The sequence below is a fragment of the Hippopotamus amphibius genome, chromosome 8 (genome assembly GCF_030028045.1).
Source record: "Hippopotamus amphibius kiboko isolate mHipAmp2 chromosome 8, mHipAmp2.hap2, whole genome shotgun sequence".
Taxonomy (NCBI): Eukaryota; Metazoa; Chordata; class Mammalia; order Artiodactyla; family Hippopotamidae; genus Hippopotamus; species Hippopotamus amphibius.
The window spans coordinates 1,182,944-1,210,287 of NC_080193.1; the positions used below are offsets into that span (position 1 = coordinate 1,182,944).

The 27,344-nt window shown below is 56.4% G+C and overlaps 1 protein-coding gene across 2 annotated transcripts in view; it reads left to right on the forward strand.

The window, feature by feature from the left end:
- PI4KA (phosphatidylinositol 4-kinase alpha) overlaps positions 1-27,344 on the forward strand; it is an 85,408-nt gene that overhangs the window by 13,706 nt on the left and 44,358 nt on the right. For both annotated transcript variants that reach the window (XM_057745241.1, XM_057745240.1), the window contains exons 2-19: positions 4,017-4,133; positions 7,046-7,139; positions 8,655-8,743; positions 10,320-10,392; positions 10,902-11,161; positions 11,643-11,709; positions 15,339-15,487; positions 16,981-17,046; positions 18,301-18,397; positions 19,439-19,630; positions 19,952-20,052; positions 20,606-20,735; positions 21,587-21,719; positions 22,630-22,725; positions 23,039-23,222; positions 23,598-23,701; positions 25,421-25,589; positions 26,732-26,782. In XM_057745241.1, the coding sequence (XP_057601224.1) occupies positions 4,017-4,133; positions 7,046-7,139; positions 8,655-8,743; positions 10,320-10,392; positions 10,902-11,161; positions 11,643-11,709; positions 15,339-15,487; positions 16,981-17,046; positions 18,301-18,397; positions 19,439-19,630; positions 19,952-20,052; positions 20,606-20,735; positions 21,587-21,719; positions 22,630-22,725; positions 23,039-23,222; positions 23,598-23,701; positions 25,421-25,589; positions 26,732-26,782 (2,172 nt within the window). The remainder of the gene's footprint in view (positions 1-4,016; positions 4,134-7,045; positions 7,140-8,654; positions 8,744-10,319; positions 10,393-10,901; positions 11,162-11,642; positions 11,710-15,338; positions 15,488-16,980; positions 17,047-18,300; positions 18,398-19,438; positions 19,631-19,951; positions 20,053-20,605; positions 20,736-21,586; positions 21,720-22,629; positions 22,726-23,038; positions 23,223-23,597; positions 23,702-25,420; positions 25,590-26,731; positions 26,783-27,344) is intronic.

Consider the following 27,344-nt stretch of genomic DNA (forward strand, 5'->3'; position numbering starts at 1 on the left):
CATTGAAAAGAGAAAAACCTTCTACTTAGATTAAGACTCTTGGGGAAGTTACAGTTAAGTAGCAGTTTTATTAAGATGATATTAAGGGACTTCCTAGGTGGTGCAGTGGTTAAGAATCCGCCTGCCAATGCAGGGGACGTGGGTTCGATCCCTGCTCCAGGAAGATCCCACATGCCGTGGAGCAGCTAAGCCCGTGTGCCACAACTATTGAGCCTATGCTCTAGAGCCCATGAGCCACAACTGTTCAGCCCACGTGCTGCAACTACTGAAGCCCACGTGCCTAGAGCCCGTGCTCTGCAACAAGAGAAGCCACCACAATGAGGAGCCCCCGCACCACAACGAAGAGTAGCCCCTGCTCTCAGCAACTAGAGAAAGCCTGTGTGCAACAACGAAGACCCAACACAGCCAATAAAAAAATAAATCCAATAAATAAATTTATTTTAAAGAAAGGTGATATTAAGATGTTGGATTAAAGAAGCTGGAGTAGGACCATTGTATGTAGAAAACATCTGCTTCGTTAGGTGACCTAGATTTTCTTTCAGTTTTATGTTACTTCTTTGTTCTTGGATTACCCAGAGTCTATCCATGGAAATATTAGACACTTTCCTCTTATTTTCTGAGCTCCAAGACGATGTGTGTTATTGTCCACTTAGAAATAAGATTTGCATTAGTGGTAAAGTTGTTTCTACTATTTTAAAATATTTTTTTTTCTGATTCTGCAGTTAACAGTATTCCTTATGGAAAATACAGAGAGGAGTAAGAAAGGAAATAAATATTGCCTATAACCTGATTAATTTTTGTCTTTCTTGATAGACAGTCCAGGCTTTGAGTTTTGTTTGCAACTCCGTGACCAATAGTATTAGTTCCCTATTGCTGCTGTAACAACCCCCACAACCTTAGTGGCTTAGAACAGCTATTATTGTTTTGTAGCTGTTTAGATGAGAATCCTCAGTGGGCTGAAATCAAGTAAGGGGACTTGTCAGCGCTGTTTGTCACACACAGTTCACGCTAACCACCTGGTGACTGGAGTGAGTGTCCATGCTAGCTGGTTGGCTTTATCCTCCCATCTTTACGACAGGAGGTGGTTTTGCAACTTGGAGCCTGGAGCCCATGGAAGTTAGGCTCCTGCCCTCCTCAGAGATGGGGAGGTGGGCGCTGTCTCCCTCGATGTGTACATTCCAAAGAGGTGGCTCCCAGGTCCTGGAGAAAGACATTCCTGGGTCATAAAGCTCACAAAATGTCCATCTAGTTTTCAAAAGAATTTATGTACCGTTCCAAGAAAGGAGGAAATACTTCCAATGGCAAGTTTTCTAGTGTAAGGTCTCACAGAGAGAGAAAGAGAGGAAGAGCTCTTCCCTTACTTTCAAAGGGAGAATCAGCCTCTTACACGACCTCATTTCTGGTCCTCACCTGGGTTGTCCGTCCCCGCCTGGAGTGAGGGCAGGGCCCGGGCCGAGGTTCACTCTGTCCGTGGTGCCCCGGGCGGCGCCTCCCACGCATCGTGCCCAGTGAGCAGGGGGTGGATGAGTTAGAGGCGCAGTGCTTCCATGGACCCTCACAGGAGCCACTCGAAGGCGGCTGCTGACGCGCAGTGGCGTGGACTATGCTCGCCACCTGACGTGGAGCGGGTCCTGAGCCCAGGGGCGGGCTGCGCCTCCACACCTGGCCCCGCGGGGACGCCGTGTAGACGGGAAGCTGAGGCTTGACATGTCGCCTGGTGACTCTGGGTCTAACTCCAAAGTCCAAGTGCACTTCACTTCCACAGAAAAATACAGCACAATCCTTACCCTGCCCCCTTAAAAGCCTCCAGGGACAGAGGACAGGACTGAGAGCACGAGCCTTTAAAAATCTTAGGCTTGTCTGTGTTGGTGCGTGGGGTGTCGAAGAGTCGTCTTTTCCGTATTTAGTAATGAGGTTGGGCCAGTCCTGCCGCATTTCTGAGTCTCACTCTGTCCTCCAGCCCTGGGGGTCACCCCCAGGTCCGTGCTGCCCAGGGCGGGGCCTGAGCTGGGGCTTCCACGGCCTTGGGTCAGCTCGGGGTCTCAGTGGCTGCTTCTGATGTGAGCCGCCTTCCTGGGGGGTGTCTGGGAGAAGCGACTCTGCGTGAGTGTGCGTCCCTGCACGGCCGCTGTACGTGCCCCTCTGGGGCTGCTTCGTGTTTTGTCCCCCATGGTGAGGCGCGTTCTCCTGGTGACCAGGTCACCTGCCCGTGGCTGCATGCACTTTTGTCTAAGCATTTAAGTACACAAACACGGAATCCCCCTTGTGTGTATGTTTTTATTTTAACCTACTGGATGCTTTTCCTCATTACAACAGGAAAATTTTCCTTTAGAACATATTTTGGCAAATATAAAAAAGCATGAAGAAGAAACATAACATCTCTGGTCATCCTCTCTCTCAAAACTATTAACACTTTGATGAATTTATTTTATTTTATTTTTGGCCATGCCGCACAGCCTGTGGGACCTTCATACCTTGACCAAGGATTGAATGCAGGCCAGGGCAGTGAAAGCGCTGAGTCCTCACTGCTGGACCACCAGGGAATTCCCTGAAGTATTTTCTTCCAGAGTTTTTTCTGTGTATAATTCAAATAATTCCTTTCGTGAGCTTATAGAACATTTAGAGCATTCTTCTGTGTTATTGCTTATCTTTAGAAAAATGCCATTTTTAATGTCTGTAATATTAGGTTAAACTTTTAAAAAGCATTGTTTTTGTAGGTCAAAATGGTTGAATATCAGCAGTTTCATAGGATTTAACCTCATGATTGATCAAGTGGTTGGATCATGGTTATTCTCCTAATGTTAAATAGTTTAGACCGTTTCCGATCTGTAATTAGTGTTCACAGCACTGGGGTGAAAGCATTTTACATAATCTTTGCCAGTTTCAATTTGTCCCCATATAATTTGCCCTTTTAATATCTTAAGGGAACAACAGCAAATTGCTTTCTTTAACAAATTACAGTGGGGTTTCCCTGGTGGCTCAGTGGTTAAGGATCTGCCTGCCAATGCAGGGGACACTGTTCGATCCCTGCTCCAGGAAGATCCCACATGCCACGGAGCACCTAAGCCCGTGCCCCACGACTACTGAGCCCACGTGCCACAACTACTGAGCCCGTGCTCTGCAACAAGAGAAGCCACCACAGCTAGAGAAAGCTCCACGCACAGCAATGAAGGCCCAAAGTAGCCAAATAAATAATTTTAAAAAAATTAAAATTAAAAAAAAATTATGGTGATAATTGACTGATGCATTTTCAGGGCAAATGCCAATCATTAGATTCCGTTTCCTTTGCCATTAAAACGTCCCCGCAGACCACGTGAATGTCAGCAAGAGGCTTCTCATCGGGTCCACGGGACAGCAAGGGTGGGGCCTCCTGCTGTGTCTCAATGCCCTGTTCAGAGCTTCCTCTGGCAGAGATGTTCAAGATTGGCATCACCTGTTTCCTTTTTCATACTAAATCCCGGTTTTTAGTTCTTTTATGACAGACATTTACTGTTGGTTTGTTCTGAGGATAGTGTTTCCATTTATTCAGTAAGTCTCTGCCTGGCTGCCAGCCTGCCGCCCTCTGCCCACCACCATGGCATGTCCAGTGACAACAGATACTGTTTACTGAGCATGTGCCCTGTGCCCCGCACAGTCCTGAGTGCTTTACACACATGATGCTTAAAGGGTCCCAAGGGGAGGCCTCGTGACTGTAGGTGAGCTACCTGTGAGGTTTCGGAACCTGCTCACGGGCACCGCTGGGAGGTGGGGACCCTGGACTGTCCTGACACCAAGGGGCATAAGTGCTTTTCCGCCTCCGTGGACACAGCCTTCCAGCCCAGGATCCTCAGAGGGGCGTGTGTATTGTCATTTCAAAGGCCGGAGGTGTCCTTTCTATGACCTTTTGATTGGAAAACATGACTTATCGGTTGCATAGACTCACTGGGCTTTTTGGTACTGGTTCATTCTGAATGTGGGTTTATATATTTTTAATCCATGGGATTTTTTTTTCTCTTTTTTTTGGTCTCATTTTCTAGGTCCAGAAGCTTCTGTGCATGTGCCCCGTGGATTTCCATGGGATCTTCCAGTTGGATGAAAGGCGGAGAGATGCGGTGATTGCACTGGGCATTTTCCTCATTGAATCAGATCTGCAGGTAGGACTTTCGTAAATTAAAGGTGTTTCTGTGCGGACAAGAGCGTGCAGTTAGTGTAAATTTGTACCTGCTTCATTCACCTAAATCAGGCCTAGAGGAGCATTCTGGAACCCACCTGGTGAAAGTGCTCAGCTGAGGGCCAGTGGGGGCGGGGTGGGGGTGGGGTCGGGGGGTGGGGGAGGGCAGAACGTGTGGGAACCTTTGTGGACAGGTCCTCTGGGAAGTGCGGGTTTTGTTTTCACCAGAGAGTGAGTTAGAGTGCTTTGTGAAGTAAAGGTGTGCCCTCCAGAGTAGACTTGGTTTTCAACCTCAGGTAAAAGGCTTGTGCGTCAGACTCAGAGTAACTGTTTCTTTTCCTTCGGAAAGGACGGTGTTCTTTGAGATCTTTGTGATTTATTAGTGGTTTTCAAAGCGGTGATAGATAAAATTGTTTTTGTGTACATGTTAATGTGCCTTTTAAAGGTGATTCACAAGCCAGTGTTATCACTACAACAGAAAAAGGCCTTTTTTTTTTTTTTTTTTTAGTATTTACGAAGGCTAATTGAAGGGAATGCTCAATTGTGGATACAGAATGTTTTATTTATGTATTTTTATCATAGTTGAGAATCATCTCTTATTTTAAATTCCATGTTTAATCATTCTATATTAAAAAAATAAAGACGTTAGATATTTGAATTTTTATATATCTAAAATAGTTAGCTTGCATGTCCTGGAAATTTTACTTCAATAAGAATTAATATTTTTGACAGTATTTATACATTTGAAATAAACATAAGCAGTTTAATTTTAGACCAGGAGTTTCAAAGTTAAGTCCGTTGTCTGACCAAGGCCACGTGACAAACCAAAACTAGATGCGTAAGCTGCATGTTAATTCTCCTTCCTTTTTATTTATAAACGTGAAAAGAAGGATAATCATTTTCTATTTGCCAAGACCTATTTAAACTTAAATATAAAATAAAGGGAGGAAAATACGTTTTCAGAAAAAATCTGTATAAGAAGCTTTTGCTATTCGAATGTGTATTTCTTAAAAACATTGGGCTGGCCAAAAAGTTCGTTTGGGATGGTGCGGAAAAACCTAAATGAACTTTTTGGACAATCCGATATCTTTGGCAAACACATCAGTTGATAGATTTACCTGTGAGTCCCTAATATCTGTTTTAGGCTGTTTAAGATGGCGGGAAGAGGTGAATGTGAGCTACTTTCAGTGTGATTTGGTTCTAGGTCAGGGTGGCAGGGGTGGCAGCGGCTATCCTATGGGCCTCACAGGCAGCCTGTGTTTCCAGGGAAGCCCCGGGGGCCTCACGGAGAGGAGCCCGGTGTCTGCCGGCCCCTGCGCCTGGGGACCAGCTTTCTCGTGGTCCACTGGAGTTTGTTCCTTTCCTCCATCTGGGGTGGGCGCTGGCCCTGGCTTCCTTCCTGCCCGGTCAGTGGGCTGCCCTGGCGGCAGCTGTGGCCAGAGTAGCGGTGGTGACATGGTTGCAGGGTGTGTGGGGGAGAGCCTGGGCCCCCCTCTGCCGGGCCTTGCTGTGCGGGCCCTTAGGGGTCTTGTGTGTGTTAGGACACCAGGCTCCTGGGCAGTTGTTGTACAGAAAAAATGGTTTTGTTTTCACTGAAGGAAGTTCTCTTTATTTTCATTACCTACTGTGGTGTAAAAACTACCCCAAAGTTAGTGGCTTAATACAATGTGGGTTTTGGTTTCGTTTGGGGGAGGGCTTTTGCTCATGAATCTGCAGTTTAGCCAGTGCTCAAAGAGCCCAGTCCATGCTCCGTTCAGTGTCATCTGGGGTGGCTCAAAGGCTGGCCCTGAGTCACCTGAAGGCGCCGCCCCCGCACATGTGGGGTTGATTCTGGCTGCTGGCTGGACCTTCTCTGGGGCTCTCGGCTGGGGCCACTCTCTGTGTGTGGCCTCCCCATGTGGCCTGCGCTGTGTCACGTTGTCATAGCACAGTGTCTGCGCTCCAGGTGTGCGTATCCTGAGAAGGAGCTGGGGGCGGGGGCTCTGCCATCTCTGAGCCGGCCTGGGAAGTTGGGCGCATCAGCCACCCCGCGGCACCTGCGGGGCCGGGCTCCAGGGCCCCTGAAGGCTCCACAGCCCGAGCATGCTGCAGGCATCCGTGTGAAGTGGTGACGTGCCGCTGGCTCTTCGTGTCCACAAACGTGGACCCTCGGGTGCAGAGGGCTGACCCTATACTGGAAGCGAGTCACCAAGGCAGCCCAGTTTCCAGGGGACCTGAATTTGACTCTGCCTTTTGAAGGGAGTGTGGCGGAATCCACAACCATGTTTGCAAAAGCATGCTTTCTCAGCGTTTCAGGGCATCACGTGGCGGCCCCTTCTCCACAGCATGCTTGTCGGGTCCTTCAGGGGCAGCACACGTTGGGACCCAGAGAGCCCGTGGTGGGAGGCTGCGAGCTCTGTGCTGGTTGGCTGGGTTGGAAACTGGATGAAAAGAACTTTCCATTGGCTAATGTTGCCTGTAAAGTCTGATGCTCAGTATGAGAGGAACAAAGGAAACGTGAAGCAGAAAATTTAAGGAAGGAAGGAAGAGCACAAGGGCCGTGAGCGGCAGAGGTGTCACCAAGTTTAGGAGCTCCTCTCCGGTCGGGAGGATCTGCTCCCGAGGCCCGGGCTGGGGTCTGGGGACTTCGAACACCTGTCAGGAGGCAGTTCTGAGTGTGTGCACATGTGCCGCCTCTGGAGGCCAGAGCCAGGCTGGACGTGGAAGCACAGCGGGCAGGTGCCCGCCGGAGGGACGCCGCCCGCCGTGTGCAGCAGGAAGGCTGCACTGCTGTGGGAACGCCCTTCTCTGAGAGGATCAGGGTGTGGATGTGCTTTGTTTTGGGCTCAGTCTGTGCTAAAAAGCTCCCAGTCGTGTATTTAATTAAATGTGTTTTGTTTTGATTTGTTTTTTTAGCACAAAGATTCTGTGGTTCCTTACCTTCTTCGACTTCTGAAAGGTCTTCCAAAAGTGTATTGGGTAGAAGAAAGCACGGCTCGGAAAGGCAGAGGTAATTTTGCTCAGTGTTTCCCGGAATGCAAGGAGGCGTGCATGTGTTCCCTGCCTGTGAGGCTTGTGTTTAATCACACGAACACGGCGGTGAGGGTGCTTCCAGCCGGCCCCAGCCCTGGCTGCAGGACAGTGCCTGCCTTCAGCCCCGTGGGCCACGCTTTCTCATGTGCCCAGAGCCCGGGGCGCGGTGGGCGGGCGCAGCGGGACCACAGGGACCTTCAGGAGCCTTTGCTCGCGTCCCGTTGGCCGCACCAGGTCTCCTGCTCTCCCTGAGCTGGGCTGTAACCTTGGATGGGGAGGGTCACCCTGCAGGGAGACCAGTTCCCTAGGTGGCCTGGCGGCTGCTCAGAAGACACAGGGGAGACGGGAGAATGGGACTCCACTGCGATGTCTGCTGTCAGTGGTTTTATTGCTTCATGGATGTTGCGAAGTTTCAGCTGAACTTTGCATCTTTAGAAACGGAGTAAATGTATGTGTATTTCTTTTTAACTTGTGTTTGATTTTGATCTTTCTTTAAGGTCAAAGAGAAAGTTAGATAATCTTTCCCTCCCCTGTCCGCTGCCCTCCCCTCCCTCCCTCCCTCCTTCCTCCTGTCCCCCCTGAAATACGTACACAGGCCCACTGCATGCCAGGCATGGCACCAAACGCTTATAGCGCTCGGGACCTTGTGAACGGGTTTCCCAAGACTCCAGAGCCAGCTTGGAAGATCACTCACATTTCAGGGTTTATGACCTATGAGACTGACGTTTCCTTATGATCCGTCTCTCTGAGGCCTGAGGCCCCGCCTTCAGACCTGGCGGGGGTTGGTGTCTGCGGAGAAGGCCCTCGTCCTCCCTGCCGGTGGCACAGCCCGAGTTTCTGCTGGAGACCGTGCTGTCCTCGCGAAATCCCTTGTGCCTGCCGTGTTCCTCTTGGCCTTTGGGTGACTTACGGTGCCTAAAGCCGGCAGACCCCAAGTTGTGGAGGTGTCCAGGAATTCGAAAGACCACAAATTAAAGAGAGCATTGCTGAGAAGTGGAACACCTGTGTCTGCCATCGTTGTCTAATTTGGGGAGGAGTGGAATACTAGGAAGTGTTGATCCTATTTCATTCTATTTCGAAACGTGTTCCTTCTATATACATGGACTCATTCGAATGAATTTTTTGGCATTACTTACAGATTGTCAGAGTTATACAAATTTCCGATTATTGGGTGACATTTCACCTCCTAGTCTCTGTTAAGGCAGCATCTCTTATGCTTCGATACCCTCCAGAGCAGGAGCTTGTAAAGGGCCACCCCTGCACCCACAGCATCAGCCCCCCGGGAACTTGCCAGAAGGCAGGTTCTCAGCCCCGACGTCGGAGCTACTGAGTTAGGAAGGCTGGGGCCAGGAGACAGGCAGCCCTTCCGGCGTGTCTGGAGGCTCATCCTGACGAGGGGGCCTCCGCTGTCGGGCTCCCTGGCAGCCGCGTGAGAGGGCACGGCGGGCAGGGTGCTGGCGGGTGACGAGCGGTTCCCTCCTTCCGCCTGCAGGCGCCCTCCCGGTGGCCGAGAGCTTCAGCTTCTGCCTGGTCACCTTGCTGTCTGACGTGGCTTACAGGGCGCCTGCCCTCAGGGACGAGGTAAGTGTGTGTTGACTGCAGGTCCCAGAGTCCCCAGGTGACGACAGGACAAGAAAAGGAAGCGACTGGATTGTTTGTGGTGGCTTCTTTCATGTGGTTAATACCGACCTAAGGAAGGGTAAATCCTGCCTGCGGTGCTCCGTCCCCCATGGACCCCAAGTCTCGTTGCGTTCGGCTCCCCCTGGTGCCCTGTGAGGTGGGCAGCACGAGTGGACGCAGCCTGGCCTCCTGCCTCCACGCTGGGGACCACAGTTGTTAATAGGAGAGCATTTTCTAGAAAGCTGGAGCTGTTTTTTCAGTTTTAGTTTATTTTGTTGGAAATGTTACCTAAATGTATTTCATACTTCTCTCCTTTCAAAGTATACGATCGTAGCTTAAACTTGTTCTTAACCGGGTTTATTATTTTCAGAACCCATTTCGTGTGCTGCTGACCTCAGGTCCTGCCGAGGACGGCCTGGTTGCTTGCCTACATGCTGAATGTTCCCAGCTAGTCATGCTTTTTGAGTTCCTGTATCTGTTTTTTAATTTTTAGAATCTCTTTCCTTACTATCACACCAGAAATTCCGTTGTCCCTATTTCTGCTGTTGTGTTGGTCTCCATCCTTCTTTCTTAGTTCAGGTTCTTTGTTTACTCATGGGTTGGCTAAAGAGGTAATTAGATACAGTAGAATCACGTATTATTATCATTTAAGACGTTAACAGGGCTCTTCTATCAGTAACACCTATCGAAGTAGAGAGGCCACCCTGGAAGATGGTGGTGTGACTTTAATATGTGAAACGGACAGCGTGTCGCTTTTCAAGTCCTCACTTGTTCCACATCACTTGACAGTCACAAAACATGAGCAGTTTGGCATGATGGTGAACCAGTCACCTCAGGCCAGCTTCATTTTGCTGCCTGGATTCCTGAAGCCTGGAAACGAGGGAAAAGAGAGGGACTCAGTCTGGGCACCCTTCATCAGGGCCTGGACCAGCCCTCTCCTGACATCCTGGGTCAGCAGTGTGGCCAAGGGCAGGGTTTGCAGAGCTGCCCGCAAGACCACCCAGGGGCGCCCTGCGGTGGAGGCTGAACGGCCCAGACTCACCCAGAGCAGTGTGTGTGAGAGACGCTTGAGGCTGTCATCTCTTTGTAAGCTCATTCAGCCAGCAGCCAGTGTCACGTCCACGGACGTCTGGAGTCCGTGCTGCGTCTGCTGATCACTCCGGGTGGGTCCCCTCACTGTGGAGATGTGTGTGTCTGAGCACCGCAGTTTCTGACACACTGGATACAGTGAGGTCAGGCAGGCCGTCAGCAAGGACTTGGACCGTGAGGAACGGGTGGGAAGCAGCAGGGCTGTGGGGCTGTAAAGGGAGATGGGGCTGCCCCGTTTGTGGGTTAGGGGCCTCTGCAGCAGCCAGAGATGGGGCTCCTGCCCGGAGGCCTGCTGCCCGGCCCCTCGCCAGAGCTTCTGCACAGGGGCTGCGGGTCAGGTGTCAGGTGGACAGCACGGTGTTGAAAGCTCCCTCTCGTTCTGAGCTAATGCTGTGGTATTTATGTGATTTTGTGTGAGAGTGTGTGTGCTCTGTTCCCTCGGTTCCAGATCCTAGAGGCGCTCCTGCAGGTTCTGCATGTCCTCTTGGGAATGTGCCAGGCCCTGGAGATTCAAGAGAAAGGTGCGTTTTGTTTTACGGTTTCTGGTTGTCCTGTCCCTGCTTCTCCCGTCTTCACGTTTTCTCTTCTTTGCGACTGTGTACCTGGTGGTTACCGTGTCGCCCATGAGCTGAGAAGCAGCGTGGGGTCGTGAGCACGGCTCTGCTGCCGGGGTGCTGGGCCCCTTACCCCTCTGGGGCTCGGTTCCCACCTGTAATGTGCCTAAAGGTCATTTTTCCTTTGGTGCGCGGCTACCTATCTGTTCCCAGAAGGACTGACTGCCCTGATTCAGCCCTGCCGGGGAGCCTGTTCAGGTGTCATGGCTGAGGGACTGATGTGGAGGTGCTGTGCGTGGTTAAGACCTCCCGCCCACGGGCCGTGTCTGCAGCTGTGCTTGAGGACCGCCACTCAGTGCCTGGTCTTGGCCTAGTTGCCGTGGCTGGTTCTGGCCCTTGGATTTGCTAGTGGGGGCCGTGAGGCGGGCCTCCCAGGTCCCCAGGCGGTGCCGCCACGGCCTCCCTCTGCCTTCCAGAGTACCTCTGCAAGTACGCAGTCCCGTGCCTCATAGGAATCTCCCGTGCGTTCGGGCGCTACAGCAGCACGGAGGAGTCCCTCCTGTCCAGGCTCTTCCCCAGAGTCCCCCCGCATTCCCTCCGCATCCCCGAGGAGCTAGAAGGCGTGCGGAGGCGGTCCTTCAACGACTTCCGCTCCATCCTCCCCAGCAACCTGCTGGCGGTGTGTCAGGAGGGCACCCTGAAGAGAAAGGCCAGCAGCGTGTCCAGCATCTCGCAGGTGGGGCCGCGCTCTGGGCAGACAGGGCACGGCAGCTTGTTTGGTGCCCCTCGCGTGTGGGTTGAGGGAATCCGGGAAACGTGGGAGGTTCTCACTAGGGTTCTCTTTAATACAGAGGCCGCCTTGGCCCTTTTAAGATCTGTGAGTGAGTCATCTCCTGGACGTGAAGTGTGTGTTTCCTAATGCTAGGTGCCAGCTCTCTTCTGGGCCGGAGACAGTGGGTGCCCGTAGGAGATGCGTAGCTGACTCGTGGAGAAAGACCAGGACACGGGGCACGGGGCATGAGCTGGCTCAGGCGTCAGGTGCAGGACAGGCGGTCACACATCAGGAGTGTAGAATTGCACAGGAATCCGTGGCCGGGGTGCCCAGGGAGGAGGTGGGGCTGAGCCAGGGCTCCGGCCGCACAGGGAGCCTCATCAGACACGGATGTGACTGAGGACTGACTGACTATTCTGACATGTGCGTGTGGTCTGTGTTTCAGGTCAGCCCTGAACGAGCGGCGCCCCCTCCCAGCTCCCCCGGAGGATCCACCTTTCACTGCTTCGAAGGTGGGCTTTGCCTTTCTGCTGCCCAGCCCCCGGGGCGGGTGCACAGGGCTTTCCCTTGCTGTGAGGTGCTGACAGACAGTGCTGTCATGCACCTCGAGTGTCGAGCTTTTAGAAAGCATTTATTGTCTATTTTTGATTAAACTTCTTGAAGTTGAATCTAAAAATATTTCAAACATAGAGAAAAGTGCAGACAAGAACACATAGGACCCCAGCTGCCTGCCGTCTGAATTTTTTGACATTAACCTGTGAAAGCACTGCTTTTCAGGTGGAAAGAGTAACAGTGGGTCCGCTTGTTCCTGTTTGTTTCAGGTCATTAAGTACGTGGATAGTATTAAAGAACGTAGCAAGGAGACTGAGTAATACCTCATTTATAATAAGACTTTTTGTAGAACTTCGTTGTTCACAAAGGACTTTAATGTAATTTACTGAATTTGATTCGTATGACAGCCATGTGCAGTGTCAGACACACCTTTTTACATCCTCGAGGGAAGTAAGACGGGGATTAGGGGGTAGGAAGGGGGAAACCAGAGCTCCATGCCTCGTGATGCCGTCTGTTCCGTTGTCAGATGACGCTGATTGCTCCAAGAGCCTTTATCAAGAGGCTCTTGAGACATGAGAGGAACTTTAAAAAAAAAAAGGAGGGGTGTGTCTGAACGCATACACGTGGACAGCGTGGGCACGGAGTCTCCTGGCTGTGTGAGGATGTGATATGTTACAGTCCATGTGTGTGCACATGTAGAAGCCAGGTTCAGCCGCTCGAAATCCCTTTGGAGGGAACCCCTTGTCCAGAGCGTATTCCTCCTGGCCTCAAACACCCCTGGAGGGGGACTTCCCAGGTGGCACAGTGGTAGAGAATCCGCCCGCCAACGCAGGGGACACGGGTTCGAGCGCTGCCCTGGGAGGATTCCACAGGCCACGGAGCAACTAGGCACGTGAGCCACAGCTGTTGAGCCTGTGCTCTAGAGCCCGTGAACCACAGCTACTGAGCCCATGTGCCACAGCCATTGAAGCCCACGCACCTGGGGCCCATGCTCCACCAGAGAAGCCACTACAGTGAGGAGCCTGCGCACCACAATGAAGAGTAGTTCGCGCTCGCAGCAACTAGAGAAGGCCCTAGTGCAGTGGCGAAGACCCAACGCAGCCAATAAATTAAATAAATACATAACTTTTTTTAAAAAATAAACCACAAAAAACCACCCCTGGAGTGCTCGCTTTCCGTGGCGGACCTGTGCTTGGGGCCCCTGTGGCTGCCCCTGCACCCACCCCCGCCCAGCCCCCCGCACGCACGCGCACGAGCGCCCAGGGCTGGTGTGCGGGTGGGTGTGGAGGCCCTCAGGAGACCTCCGCCCCTCCTCTTGCCCGCAGGCTCCCGTCTCTCTGACTTTTCTGACACTGGGCTCCCTGTCTCCTTCCAGACACCGCAAGAATTTGCTTTTAAGAACTGTTTTTTAAAGCACAAATCTGATCATTTTGTTTCCTGCTAAAAAACTTTCAGTGACACCCCCTGCATAAATCCCAGCCCTTAAGTCCGTGGTCCCTGCAGCTCCTGCCTCTTACCTCTGTCTGTGCCCACCGCGCGCTGGCTCAGCCACGCGGCGCTGCATGCTGCCGCCGTGGTGTCTGTCCGGGAGCTGCCCCCGGTCCCTCTTCTTGCCTTCTTTTATGACTTTTTACAGTGAACTGGTGTGTCCTTAGGGTGAGCGACGTGGTGGTTTGATACACATGAACGTGGTGAGGTGGTTACTGCAGCCAAGCTGTTAACTCTCCACCTCACGTAGTCGCCACTGTGCACGCGTGCGCATGTGTGTGCGTGTGCGAGTGTGGTTGGAGCACCTGAATTCTCTCTCTGGGCGCGTTTCCGGCATCCAGCACAATGTAACTAGCTCTGCAGACTCAGCCGCGAAGCCGCCTTCTCCCCGTTGCCCACCTCCCGCCCCAGTCACCACCTCTCTCCGCTCCATGTGTAAGTGAGATCATGAGGTGTATTTTTTCTGTGACCGGCTTACTTCACTCGGCACCGTGCCCTCCAGGAATGTTACTGGGCCTTAAACAAGGAGCGCCCGCCACGTGGGACAGCGTGGATGCACCTGGACGTGATGCTGGTGCCATCAGCCGGTCACACACGTGCACGCGTCACGGAATAGACATAGAGCAGGCATGTTTACACACATTGGGTGCTCACACATTCTCTGTACCTTCACATGCACTTCATGCACACACACGCCCCTTCCCACTTGCTCCCTTTAATCTGGCCTCGTGCCCCCCAGCCCCTCTCAGTGGGCCTCGCTGTGTCGGCTCCTCCAGAATGACCGCCTGCTCCCTGCTGCACGCCGCCTCACAGCGCCCTGGCGCTTAGCCTGTTATAAAAAGGCGTAATTCTGTTTTTGTTGTTCTTCTCACATGTCTGGGTGGAAAGCATTAGGACATGATTCTATCTAAGCTTTGACCTGAAACACCCCAGGGAGAGGCATCCCTCCCCGAGAATTTGCAGTCCAGCCTTTGCTTCTTGTTTTTAAGTATAGTTGATTGTTAATGACTTAGTTTCTTAGATATATAGCACAGGGGTTCAGTTACACATGTATATATGTAATATTTTTCAGGTTCTTTTCTTTTGTGACTTATTACAGGATATTCAACACAGTTCCCTGTGCTCTACACTAGGACCTTCTTGGATGTCTATTTTATATATAGTAGTGTGTCTGCTAATCCCAATCTCCTAATTTATCTCTCCCTCACCTCCTTTCCCTTTTGTTAACCATAAGCTTGTTTTCTGTGTCTGTCTGTTTCTGTTTCGTAAATGAGTTCATTTGTATTATTTTTTTTTAGATTCCATATAGAAGTGATATCAAATACTTGTCTTTCTCTGAGTTACTTCACTCAGTGTGATAATCTCTAGGTCCATCCATGTTGTGGCAAATGGCCTTATTTCTTTCTTTTTTGTGGCTGAGTCGTATTCCATTGTACACACGTACCGTACCACGTCTTCTTTTCCATTCCTCTGTCGAGGGACACTCGGGTGGTTCCCGTGTCTTGGCTGTTGTGAATAGTGCTGCTGTGAACGCTGGGTTTGTGTGTCTTTTTGGGTTAGAGTTTTCTCCAGATGTGTGCCCAGGCGTGGGACTGCTGGGTCATACCGCCTTTACTACTACTTTTTTTTTTTTTTTTAAATTAATTATTTATTTATTTTATTGGCTGTGTTGGATCTTTTTTGCTGCACACGGGCTTTCTCTAGTTGCGTCAAGTGGGGGCTACTCTTCGTTGTGGTGTGAGAGCTTCTCATTGCGGTGGCCTCTCATTGCAGAGCACGGGCTCTAGGCACGTGGGCTTCAGTAGTTGTGGCACATGGGCTCAATAGTTGTGGCTCACGGGCTCTAGAGTGCAGGCTCAGTAGTTGTGGCCCATGGGCTTGGTTGCTCCGCAGCATGTGGCATCTTCCTGGGGCAGGGATCGAACCCATGTCCTCTGCATTAGCCGGTGGATTCTTACCCACTGCGCCACCTAGGAAGTCCCAGCCTTTACTTCTTAATTGAAAAGTGGAATTGGAGTATAAACAAAAGATGCCTTTGTTGGTTCTTGAGGGCGTGTCCGGACCGCGTGCCCGAGACTGACGCTCTGGCTCTGCCCGCCAGCCTCCTGCCTGCCCGACGGCAGTGCCCCGGAGCCCGACTACTACTTCTCCACCGTCAGCTCCAGCTTCTCTGTGTCTCCTCTTTTCAATGGCGTCACCTACAAGGAGTTCAGTATCCCCCTGGAGATGCTGCGGGAGCTCTTAAACCTGGTAAGCACAGCGTTGATGGGGGCCTGGACCACAGGTGTATCAACCAGTAGTTGCCAGCGGCGTCAGCCTGCATGTCCCAGCACAGGTTAGTGGTCACGGTTGTCAGGTTAAAGAGGGAAGGAGGGTCCCATCCTCAGAGCCGCTGTGCGGCACGTTCCCATTTGTCCCAGCAGCTGCCACGGGGGAGGTGGCCACGCGTCCCCACGTTAGAGGTGGGAACGTCCACGTCGAGTACCTTACGGGCTGAGGGCGGGGCCCAGGCTCAACCGGGGCTCTGACCCCAAGCCCACTTGCTCTTGCACTTGACTTAGCTCAGGGGCTGCTCTGTTTGGGTTAATACAGAGCTACCTTTTCCTGTCTGGGGACCTTTGCGTGACCCTTGCTATCATGTCAGAGATGCCCTTGTCCGAGTCCTGGAGTGGCCGGGCCTGGGACCCCGTCCGGAGTCGCTGTGCTGGCGTCAGGATGCTGCGTGATGGGTTCGGGTGGGCCAGCTCAGACTCTGAAGATGGGATGTTCTGATTTGGGAGGGGGGGTGGGAAGGGTGGGGTGAGGTGGGGGCTGGGGAGGGCGGCGGCCCTTGCCTGTGAGGAGTGTGACCAGAAATGACCCAGAGACAGTGGCTTCGGGAGGAGAAGCAAGAAGACGTCCTGGCGTCCTCGAGGAGGGTGCAGTCAGGGTGAACTGCTCAGTAGTCTGGGATCCTGAGACCCCCAGCCTGCCACGCACTCAGCGTCCCAATGGGACAGCAGCCCTTTAGGGTTGTGTCAGAGATCCCAGCTGAGGGCTGGATATTTTGGGTCCTTCAGGGGAATTTTTTTTTCCGGTACATTTTAACTTTAAAAGTTAGGTTTTCTTGTAAACCATTCACAGGTGTCTGCACCTGGCTGCTGTTTGTGGTCACCTCTGTGTCTGCAGCGCTTCCTCACGCGTGCTGGTGGGGGCCATTTCCTCAGGTGGCTGGCAGAGCGGTCCCTTCCTGTGCCGAGTGCTGGCACGGAGCACAGGGCAGCCAGTGCTGCTGTGAGGAACTTACAGCGTGCACTGCAGCTCGAGGACCTGGGCGGCTTTGCAGGAGCCAGTGCCCCTGCCCGGGGGATGGGGGGGCTGTGGGTGCCCGGCGTCCACCACATCCGGGAGGGGCCTCGGGTGAAAAGTCATTCTTGGCTGGAGTCTCAGCGCTTTCACTTCCTGGGAATGGAAACCTTAGGTGCCCAGATCTGGGGGAGTTGGTTCCTTTTCTGTTTCTATTTAATTCCCACCTAGGGTAAGAAGGAAGTCCCAGGCAGTGGCAGGTTGGGGACATTTTGTGTGTGTTGGAGCCGTGGGGCTCCAGGGAGGCGCGTGTCCTCGGCCTCTCGTTTCTGTCCCGTTTTTCACCGTGAGCTTGTGTCGTGGTTTCATCCGTCCGTGCGACCTGCTCTTCAGCGGAAGCAGCTGGCACTCCCGTCTCCCAGCGTGCCAGGTGCTCACGTGGTCTCATCCCCTCACAGGTCAAGAAGATCGTTGAGGAGCCTGTTCTCAAGTCCCTGGACGCAGTGGTCGCCAGCGTGATTGAGGCACGTCCCCCTGCGTGGGGGGAGCAGGAGGGTTTGCAGGGGGTGGGGGGTGCGGAGTGAGTGAGAGGTTCGCCCCGGAGCTTCAGCCTCATTCCAGTGGGGACAGCACGCCTGCCGCCCGGGGCTCGCCCTGTGCCGCGCTCCTTCAGGTGCACCCCTCCCGGTGCCTTGTCCCGGCCCCTGAGCAGCGGTCAGGGTCTGTGCTTCACGGGTGCACGCCGAGGTTCAGGGGGACTAACTGGTGGCCGCGTCCCACGGCCAGCCCGGGCCCCGACCCTGTTCCACTGTGGTCCTTGCCCCTGCGGCGCCTGCAGAGCTGCCGCGCGGGCCCGGTCCACACCCCTCGTGGTTCCAGGCGCCGTAGGCCCTAGTGTGAGAGGGTGAGGGATGTGTACTCAGGTGCCTCTGTCCTTACGCGTGCTCGGAACCAAGGCCCACAGTGTCATTGATAAAATCATTAAATGTGGCTGCTGGGAGGCCTCAGAACCCCCGGGGCCGTTTGGGTCAGCCCCCTTTGTCAGGGTCCCGAGAGAGCGCCGCTCCCCGGGCTGGTGCCTGCTGTGGCCGTGTGCGGGGCCCAGATTCCTCATTAGCCTGGCGTTGTTTGTCTCACCCGATTGTAAGACACATAGCGCACGGCACCGCTGGGCTCAGCCACGAGGCAGGGAGGGACCCTCCGGGGAGCACGCTGTGCTGCAGGCCGCGTGTCCTGCCCTGCGAGCTCCGCCGTGCCGCCCGCGGGTGCTGCCGGCTCGTCCGCAGACTTCCAGCCCAGCCTCTGGCCTCGCCAGGGAGTTGCCTCCGCGTCCCCCTGCCCTGTGTTTACCCGCGTCAGGAGTTCCCGTAGTCATGCCTCGCCGTTGCACTAGACTGAGTGTGGAGGGGGCTGACAGCACGTTACTCAGCTCTCTAGACGTCGGGTGGCTTTCTCCAGAAGAAACATAGTGCCACGTTTTAGTTGAGATTGCTAAAGAAAATTTAAAGTGGTTTTTTAGGTACAAAATGTAGGCTGAATCCGAGGGTGCCCTGGCTGTCGTGTCTGTCACCGAGCGGGACAGGGTGGAACATGGTCTGGTGGCGCCTGCTCCCCTACTCTCCTTGTTGAAAGATGCCCAGGGAGGGTGAGCCCTCAGCGAGAGGGGGGCCAGGGCTGCTCCCCCGCAGGCGTCTCTGGGCAGTGTGCGTGTAGGAGGGAGGAGAGAGTGGCCGCGGCAGCCGGTGGTGTTGGTCACGCACCCATGCCTCTGTGTGCAGGCCAACCCCAGCGCCGACCTCTACTACAGCACGTTCAGCGACCCCCTCTACGTGGCCATGTTCAAGATGCTGCGGGACACCCTGTACTACATGAAAGGTGAGGGTGGGGCCTGCCCTGGTGCTGGGCCGTGGCACAGCGTCCGCGAGGACCGTGGCTGGATGCCCGGGAGAAGCAGGCAATGAAGGACACGGGCCGACGTCCTGCCCCCGGGGCTGCCGCCAGCAGCGCGGCCTCTAGTGGGCGTGTTCCCTCGGCTAACGTCTGACACGGATGTGTAGGGTCGTCCTGACCCCCTGGTCACGCGTACAGTCTGACGTGTCTACCTTACATGGTTTAAAATGTTTAAAAAAGTGAGGAAACCAGGCGGTGGTGATCTGTGGGTAGCGGCGCTCACGCAGGGAGGTAGCGGTTCTTTCCAGGCGCTTGTGTGGTTTAAACAGTCTGCTAGGTTTGTCCCTTAGGCTGTCACCTGTGCGTCACTCAAAAGCTTTGTTGACCGTGTGGTGTCCTGTGGGCGTCCCACCACCTCCTGAGCCCTTGTCCTGGCCAGGCTCCCAGCACTCCTTGGAGCTGAGCCTGCTCAGGGCCCCAGCGAGGGTTCGATTCTGGAGGGCAGTAGGCACTGGCCCCGGAGCCTGCGCCACCCCCAGCCGGTGCTGCCGGCTCCCTCGGCCAGGCCGCCCCGCCTCTTGGGTTTCCTGCACTGCCCAGGCCCCGAGGACGAGAGCTGGGAGGGCCTGTGGACGCTGGGCAGCCGCCCGCGCAGGGCTCCTCCTCGGCTGCGCCCAGCTTTCCCCCGTCTGGTAGCCGACTCCCGTTTAGAAAGTATCCCAGGAGCACTTCCTGTTAATTGGGCCAGTTCTGGTGGTGGCTCTCCCGAGGTGTGTCTCGTGTGTTCAGGTTTGAATGTCTTGACAGCTTGAAACGAAGTGTGGCTCTCCCTTCACTGGAAAGTGACCATTTCCTCTGAGTGGCATGTGGCATGTGTCTCGTGCCACACGTGCAGGGCTGGCGTACGTGCCACCCGGGCTTGCCCCAGCCGGCCTTCCTGGAAGTGTGGTGGCCGCCGCGGCACCCTCCCCCTGGGTGCGCGTCTGCAAGGGACAGACTGTGGCGGTTCCGGCTCTCCCTCCGCAGACCTGCCCACCTCCTTCGTGAAGGAGGTCCACGACTTTGTGCTGGAGCAGTTCAACGCCAGCCAGGGGGAGCTCCAGAAGACCCTGCATGACGTGGACCGCACCCACAGTGAGCTGAGCCCCCTGAAGCTGCGCTGCCAGGCCAGCGCCGCCTGCGTGGACCTCATGGTGTGGGCCGTGAAGGACGAGCAGGGTACGTCCTCCTCGCCCCCGCCTGCCGTGTCCTCTGTGTGCGGGGAGAGGAGGGGGAGCGTGGCAGACGTGGGGAGGGGTCCACGTGCAGGACACGGGATAGAGGAGGGATGTGGGCCGGAAGAGGAGGGATGGCCCACCCCACGGGACGGCGAGGTCACAGCGGCAGGAACGGAGCAGGGACGCCCCCGACACCGGTGGAGCCGCTCGGAGCGAGGGAGCCCTGAGAGGAGGGTTCGTCACGTGCTGTGGTGACTGGTACAGGCGTCTCTGACCGCTGGTCTTTGCTAGAGGTCTGTGCCCGCCTCTGTTCTGAGCTCAGGTGCAGAGAACCTGTGCGTCAAGCTGTCTGAGAAGCTGCAGTCCAAGACGTCCAGCAAGGTCATCATCGCGCACCTGCCCTTGCTTATCTGCTGCCTGCAGGTCAGCGTCGTGGACCCCGGCGGCGGGGCGTGGGGTGGGGTAGGGGGAGGGCGGATGCCGTCAGCAGGGCCTTCTTGCTGTGGCCGGACTGTGGCTGGCACCAGCAGCGGGGCCTGAGCTGCTGCCTGTAGGAGCTGGAACTAGAGCTTCCTGTGGGCACGTTCACTGCTGGGAGGTGATCCCCGTGGCCAGCCGACGTGCTGCGAGTGGGGTCCAGGCCCTGCGTCCTGGAGGCTGCCCTGCACCTACCGGGCGTTCCCAGGGCCTCGGACGTGAGCCCGCTGTGCCGAGACTCTGACCTCGTCCCAGCCCCACTGACTGCACGTTCGCAGTTGTGGAAAAGCAATGTTTAGTGCGCGTTCTCCCCGAATCGCTTCCCGAAGAGATGGGCGCACTTTAACAGTGGATCTTGCCTTCGGGTGGAGCATCCCGACCACCCCCTCCCCGTCTGTGTGCCCCGTGGCCGGGTAGCCCTTGGAGGTCCCCGGTTGACTTTGTGTCTGAGAGGGTGGGTGCCTCCCCCGCGGCCCCTGACGCGTCTGCCGTGTTGCAGGGCCTGGGCCGCCTGTGCGAGAGGTTCCCGGTGGTGGTGCACTCGGTGACGCCGTCTCTGCGGGACTTCCTGGTGGTCCCATCCCCCGTGCTGGTGAAGCTGTACAAGTGCCACAGCCAGTACCACACAGGTAACCAGCTGCCCTGTCCTGGGCTGGACCTCCGCCTTTCCCCCGAGGCTTCCCCGCCCGACCCCCGGGGCGCCAGGCCTCCCTTCCCCCAGGCCTGCTCTTTCTGGCGTCTGCTCTCCTGGGGCAGCCTGCAGTGAGTCCCCGTGTCCCGACAGCGGGCCTGGAGCTCCCCCTGCTGCAGCAGAGCATGTCTGGTGACCTGCAGTGACCGATGTTGTTTAAGTACCTGCCGCCCGTGCGGGTGCTGGGGTGGTACCACCGCGCTGCCCCGAGTCCCGCCGAGGTGGGCGTCTCATCCTCTCCCTTCAGGTGGAGAGAGTCTGAGGGCCGGCTAACGTGCTCACCCACCCTTCCCGGCCTCCCGCCCTGAGCTGGATGCCCTCAGCCACGGGCTTGCCTCGCTCCTGGGGCTGGGCTCTTGGGCTCCTAGGCCCCAGGACTTTTGAATCATTTCTTGAGACGTTGTTTTATATATTCATCACTTTGTAACCTAAGTGTGCTTCCTTTTGATTTAAACATTTGCTTCAACCTTTCTATTCTCCAACACTTTGGGTTCTGAAATGCTCGGAGAAATCTTTTCAGAATGGTTGCTTTTATTTTTTATTTTATTTTATTTTTTTTGGTGTACGGGCTTAGTTGCTCCGTGGCATGTGGGATCTTCCTGGAGCAGGAATCGAACCTATGCCCCCTCCATTGGCAGGTGGATTCTTAACCACTCTGCCACCTAGGAAGCCCTAGAATGGTTGCTCTTATACTTAAAAAGGATTAGCATATGATTTTGGTTTTGAATTTCAGACAAGGGCATGGAAAACAACAGGATTAACCGGGTACGTTTGAATTTTCACTTTCAGCTGCCGGCAACGACATAAAGATCAGCGTAACCAACGAGCACTCCGAGTCAACGCTGAGCATGGCGTCGGGGAGGAAGAGCCAGCCGTCCATGTACGAGCAGCTGCGGGATGTCGCCATTGACAACGTCTGCAGGTGGGCGGCCTTGGGCGGGCGGGCGGGCGGGGGTGTCCGGCAGCGGCGGAGACCGTGGGGTTCAGGGGAGCTTCTGAACCTGCACTGGACCCCGAAAGGGAAGTTGTTTCATGTGTTAGAGAAAACTTTGTGCCTTTCTTTTCGTGATCATAAATGTAATAAAAGACAGAGAAAACCTGTGATGTGTAGAGAAGTAGACAGAGAAGAAGTACCCCTTAGCCCTTCATCCAGAGTGATGACATGTTGTCCTATTTCATCTTGTTTTCTGTGTGATTTTTGGTATAAACAAGGGGTTTTCTGTGCCTGAGAGTCCCTTCGGCCCCTGCTGCAGCTGTGGGGGCCACTGCTGTCTGTCCTCGGCGACCAGGTACGCCCTGCGTCCTGGTGCCTTGCTCTGAGGGCCAAGTCAGGCTGGAGCCCGGCTGCTCCCTCGGACTCTCTTCTCTGACTGTGGCCCGTGAGCCAAAGAGACGCCGCTAAGGTTGCACGTTCCTCACGGCTGTTAGATTTCCCCTCTCTAGAACGTAAGCATTTCTCCATACTGTTAAAACCTCGATATGTAGTTTAAACATTCTCTCAGTCACCCTGGGGCCAGGTGTCTTTTGAATCAGTGACTGTGACTTTTGTTATGGAAGGAGAGATTTTAAAGTGGAATTGGGGTGTGTGTGATGCTGAGGGAACTGTTCTGGCAAAATGAAGAAGGAACTGTCTGCCACTGAGACACTTGTCAGGTGGTGACGCATGCACCGTTCTTTGAATGCGTTCTGTGTGATGACGTTCATTCAGATTTCTGGGGAAAGAGTATTCAGAGCAGGTCTTGAAACCTCGCAGACCTGAGACCAAAACCAGACACAAAGCACTGCCCTGGTTGTTGTGGTGCCTCACACTGCGTGGCTTCCTCCCTGCTCAGGTGCCTGAAGGCCGGCCTGACGGTGGACGCGGTGATCGTGGAGGCCTTCCTAGCCAGCCTCTCCAACCGGCTCTACATCTCCCAGGAGAGCGACAAGTATGTCCTGTTCCGTCCCCTCTTGGGGGGGACTCGGGGCTGGGGGCCCCGTCCTGTGCAGGCGCGCGGGGCAGCTGGCATTGGCGTGCCTGTGCTGCTTCCGGCACGGCGTGGAGTTGGGCGCTGAGTCTGCTGAATCCCACCTTGGAATGTCCAGCCTGGACACCATTTGGGGGTAAAGACCACTTGGTGCTGCTGCTTGCGGGTCCCAGGCCACGACTGTCAGAGGGATGCTTCCCCTGAGAGACCGATGACCCTGCCCAGGCCGGGGCCGCCGGCTCCGTGTCCCAGGGCGCCTGTCGTTCGTCCGCAGGGACGCGCACCTGATCCCCGAGCACACCATCCGCGCCCTGGGCCACATGGCGGTGGCCCTGAGGGACACGCCCAAGGTCATGGAGCCGATCCTGCAGATCCTGCAGCAGAAGCTCTGCCAGCCCCCCTCCCCCCTCGACGTGCTCATCATCGACCAGCTTGGCTGCCTGGTCATCACCGGAAACGTAAGGGCGGCCGCCGCCCGCCTGGGCGCGCACGGCACAGGTCACACGTACCCTGCGGACACGTTAGCCGCGCCCCACTTCCTTAACACCGAGTGGCGAGGTTTTTCCCGAACAGGAGAGTAGTTTGGTGGTTCCGAGAGTGCTGGGGAGGGGGTGGAAACTATTTCTTGCTGATGTTAATGAGATAGAAGAATGGACGTGGACGCTCCCGCTCTTGGTGTGGAGGTCGAGGTGTGCGTGAAGCTTCAGGGAGGGCTGGACTTGATGCTGTTTCAGGCACCACGGTCCCTGGTCCCTGGGGTGTCCCCTCTGAGTGTCCACAGAGGGCGCTCCCGGAGGAGACGTGGTCCCACAGTCACGCTTGCTCTTCTCCAGCAATACATTTACCAGGAGGTGTGGAACCTCTTCCAGCAGATCAGCGTGAAGGCCAGCTCTGCCGTGTACTCGGCCACCAAAGACTACAAAGACCACGGCTACCGGTACGTCTCCCCAGCCTCACTGCCGCTCTTGAGCCTTTGAAAATGTGAGATTTGGACACAGATCTTCTTACAAAAGCACTACATGCCGGAAATCCTGGCACCCAGGCGGGACTGACCCGCACGCGGCCGCCCCCGAGCTAGCACCCCGTGCTCCTCACCCAGCGGGCGCAGTGCCCCCGGGGACTGTGTGCGCTCAGAGCAGCGCCAGCCCGGCCTGCTGTCACTGTGGAGGTCCTCATGGTGTCCATCGGGTGGCAGCCGCGGTCTGTCTGGCCCGCCCTGGCCGCACAGCAGGGACCCTCTGGTGGCTCTGCTGGCCGGTGCTGCGCGCCTGTGCGATGTGGGGGCTCTCCTCGGGGTGCGTCCAGGGGGCAAGGGGGCAGGCGCCGCAGCCTCGGGTATGTGACACTGGTGTGCGTCCTCGCCCTCCCGGGGGGGCCCTGCCATCGGGAGGACTCCGTAGACGTGGTCAGATCCAGGGAGGGAGGAGGGCAGTGAAGCCAGAAGGTGGCGGGCGGGGCGGAGCCGTCCTCTCCCCTCCTGAGCGCTCCCCCGGGTGAGGGGCAGGGGTGCGGCTGTGTGGCCTCAGCAGCCCTGTGGGTGCGTGAGGCTGTGTGTACGCGCCTGGCGGCTCTCAGCACTGGGGCCGCTCCTCGGCCTGCTCACCGCCGCGCCCACGGGAGCCCTGGCCACTAGAACCCAGCACTGGCCGGGGGGCGGGGAGCGGCCGGCTCCTGTCCCTCCTGGTCTCTGCCGTGGCACCAGCATGCAGACCAGAGCCCTTCCCTTCCTTCTCGCTGCAGAGCGGCCCCGCACCCTCACCCCTCCCTCCCTGTCTCTGCTTCTGACCTCTGACCCCGCCCCTGCCACATACGACTCGCCATCTCCGCGCCCACCAACTCCTCACCTTCTGCCACGTTCCCTTCCTGAAACCTTTTCTGACGCTGCCACCCAGGGTGACTGGTCCCCTCCCGCCGGAGGGGCATCCGCGGCCATTCGTCCCCTCGGGTTTGCCTGGGAAGGGGTGCCTTTCGTCAGGGCCGCCGCTGCTCTGTAACCCCGGGAGCCAGACAGCGAGCAGCCTGCTTCACGCAGGCTGATTCCTCCACGGCCCGCGGCGGGATCATCATCCTCGCTTGGCTCAGGAAGAAGCCGGGGCTTAAAGACCTGAGCTCCTCGGCGCAGCCTGGCCGCGGCCGGGCCTGGCTGACCTGGCTCTCAGAGCCTGGCCGTCCCGGGGTGCGTGGCGTCGGCTTCCCGTTCGGGTTCATGTGGGGTGACGGGGTCGGGGCGGGTTGTCAGGACCCCTGAGCGCCTCCTGAGTGTCTGGGGTGAGCTGACCCTCACGTCAGTCCCGGGTGGAGGAGGAAGTGTCGTCAGAGTTTCCTGGGTGATGGTGATGGAGGGCGACTGTGACTGCGGGGAAGGCCGGTCCCCTGGAAGTGCCGGGGAGTGACACGCCCGGTTGCGGCTGCGTGGCCGCCTGGGCGCTCGGAGGAAGTGTCCCGAGACCTCCCTCATCCCGACGCGCAGGCTTCTGGAAGCTGGGCAGCCCCCGGGTCCCCAGTGCGTCTCGGGGGACGTCGGGGTCGCTTCCGCAGAGCTGCCCTTCCTGCAGGGCGGGTGTCCCCACTCGGCGCGTCCCTCACCTTGCGGTCTTGGCTCACAGCACGGGGTGGGGGGGGCGCCATCCGTGGCCGTGTCACTCCCCTCCCGCAGGCACTGCTCGCTGGCGGTGATCAACGCCCTGGCCAACATCGCGGCCAACGTCCAAGACGAGCACCTGGCGGACGAGCTGCTGATGAACCTGCTGGAGCTGTTTGTGCAGCTGGGGCTGGAGGGCAAGCGGGCCAGCGAGCGGGCCAGCGAGAAGGGGCCCGCCCTGAAGGTAGGCATGGCCTCGGGCGCTGCACGACGCAAGGCGTGCGCGTGCCCTCCACCTGGCGATCTCAGGAATGGGCCGGGGGCCCGGGTGCTTCCCGGGGCTGGTGAGATGGGGCCTGAGAGCCTTCCCTCCCGCCAGCCCTGTCCTGCTGGCCCCACAGTGGGCTGGGCGGCCGCTCCTCCCCGCGCACAGGGGATGGGCTCGGGGTGCCGGGAGGAGGCCGGGGCTGTACCCTGTTGAGGGCTCCAGGCTCCAGCCGCCCACCCCCACCCCAACGTTGGGCCTCCCAGGCTCCACACTCAGGTGTCCTGCTTCACCTGCCGGCTGGGTGGGGGCACCCTGGGCACCAAGCTGAGCTCTGCCCGTGCCCTCCCCTCCTGTCGTGCGGTGAGGAGCCAGGTGTCTTCGGGGCAGCAGTGGGGGAACCGGCCCACGCGCTGGCCACCAGGAGCTGAGGACAGACACCAGCCGCCGGGCGCCGCCCGCTCAGGCCTCTGTCCCCAGTGCTGCCTGGTCACTGAGCGGCTCAGGCTGGGCTTCCCGAGCCGGGCTGCTCCGCGTGGGCCACCCTGTGGCCACGTCTGTGTGTCTGGCCAAGTGGCTGATGTTTTACTTAGTTATTTTTCTAAGTAACCCCCAAGTTTTCCCAGACTTTGAAAGGATGCATATTTTTTGTAGAAAAGTTACAGAAACCTATAAATTATAAAGTAAGAATCCCTCTTCTCAGATGCGGTCATTGTTAACCTTTTGAGAGACTCTCTCCTTGGTCTTTTACGCAGATATATTTATTTTATGTGGTCGGCGCTGTGTGAGAACACACTGTCGAACCCTGCCTCTCTTACATTTAAAAAGGGCCCCATCTGCTGTGGGCACTTTCCAAGGTGACTGAGTGCCTTTCAGAGCGTTGCCTCTGACAGCTTGGGCATTTGTGCGGAGCTGCTGGGGTTTATGTCATCTTTCCCCATTTGACATTCAGATTGATATCCTTTTTTGCTGTTAAGATTATGCATTTTTATACATTTCTCTGTATCTTTTTCATCGTTCCGTGCAGATTAAGGAATGTCAGCTTTCGTGACACCGCCAGGTCTTTTTTCTCTTTGTAATAAAAGCGTGCTTGTCGGTGACGGGGTTCTGTTCTCCTCCAGGCTTCCAGCAGCGCGGGCAACCTGGGCGTCCTCATCCCCGTGATTGCTGTGGTGAGTGCCGCCCGTCCCTGTGCCTGCCGAGTGCCGCGCAGGGGCCCACGGTGAATCCCCTCGGGATGCGGTCCTCAGGCCGCAGGGGTCCTGGCGCTGCGGCCGTGTCTCAGCACGTCCGCCACTGTCTCGTGTGCGTGAGCCTGCCGTGGCCTCGCTGCCGTTCTCTGGTTCCCCCCCACATCCCCGGCCGGCTGCCCGGGACCCCCTCCACGTCCCGCGGGTGTGGGGGTCTGACTCAGGCTCTCCCTGCACCCGCGCCCGGCCTCCCTGCCTCTGACTGTCCACCCCACCCCACCCCCGCAGGGAGCCGGGGCCTCTCGTCGGCTGCTGGGCCTTGAAGCTGCCGTGTTCGGCACCCTGTCGGGGACAGTGCAGGCCTGTCCCTGCCACAGCGCTGCCGTGGCCAAAGGCCTGTGTCCATCTTGTCTTGTCTCAGCCTGTGGCCGCTTCTTCCCTGTGGCCTTTACGGAGGCCGCTTTTCCTGGGCGTTCCCAGCGGCCAGTCCTGAGCCGGGCCCGCGTGCGGCTTTGTGTCCACTGGTGACTCTCGGGCTCCCACG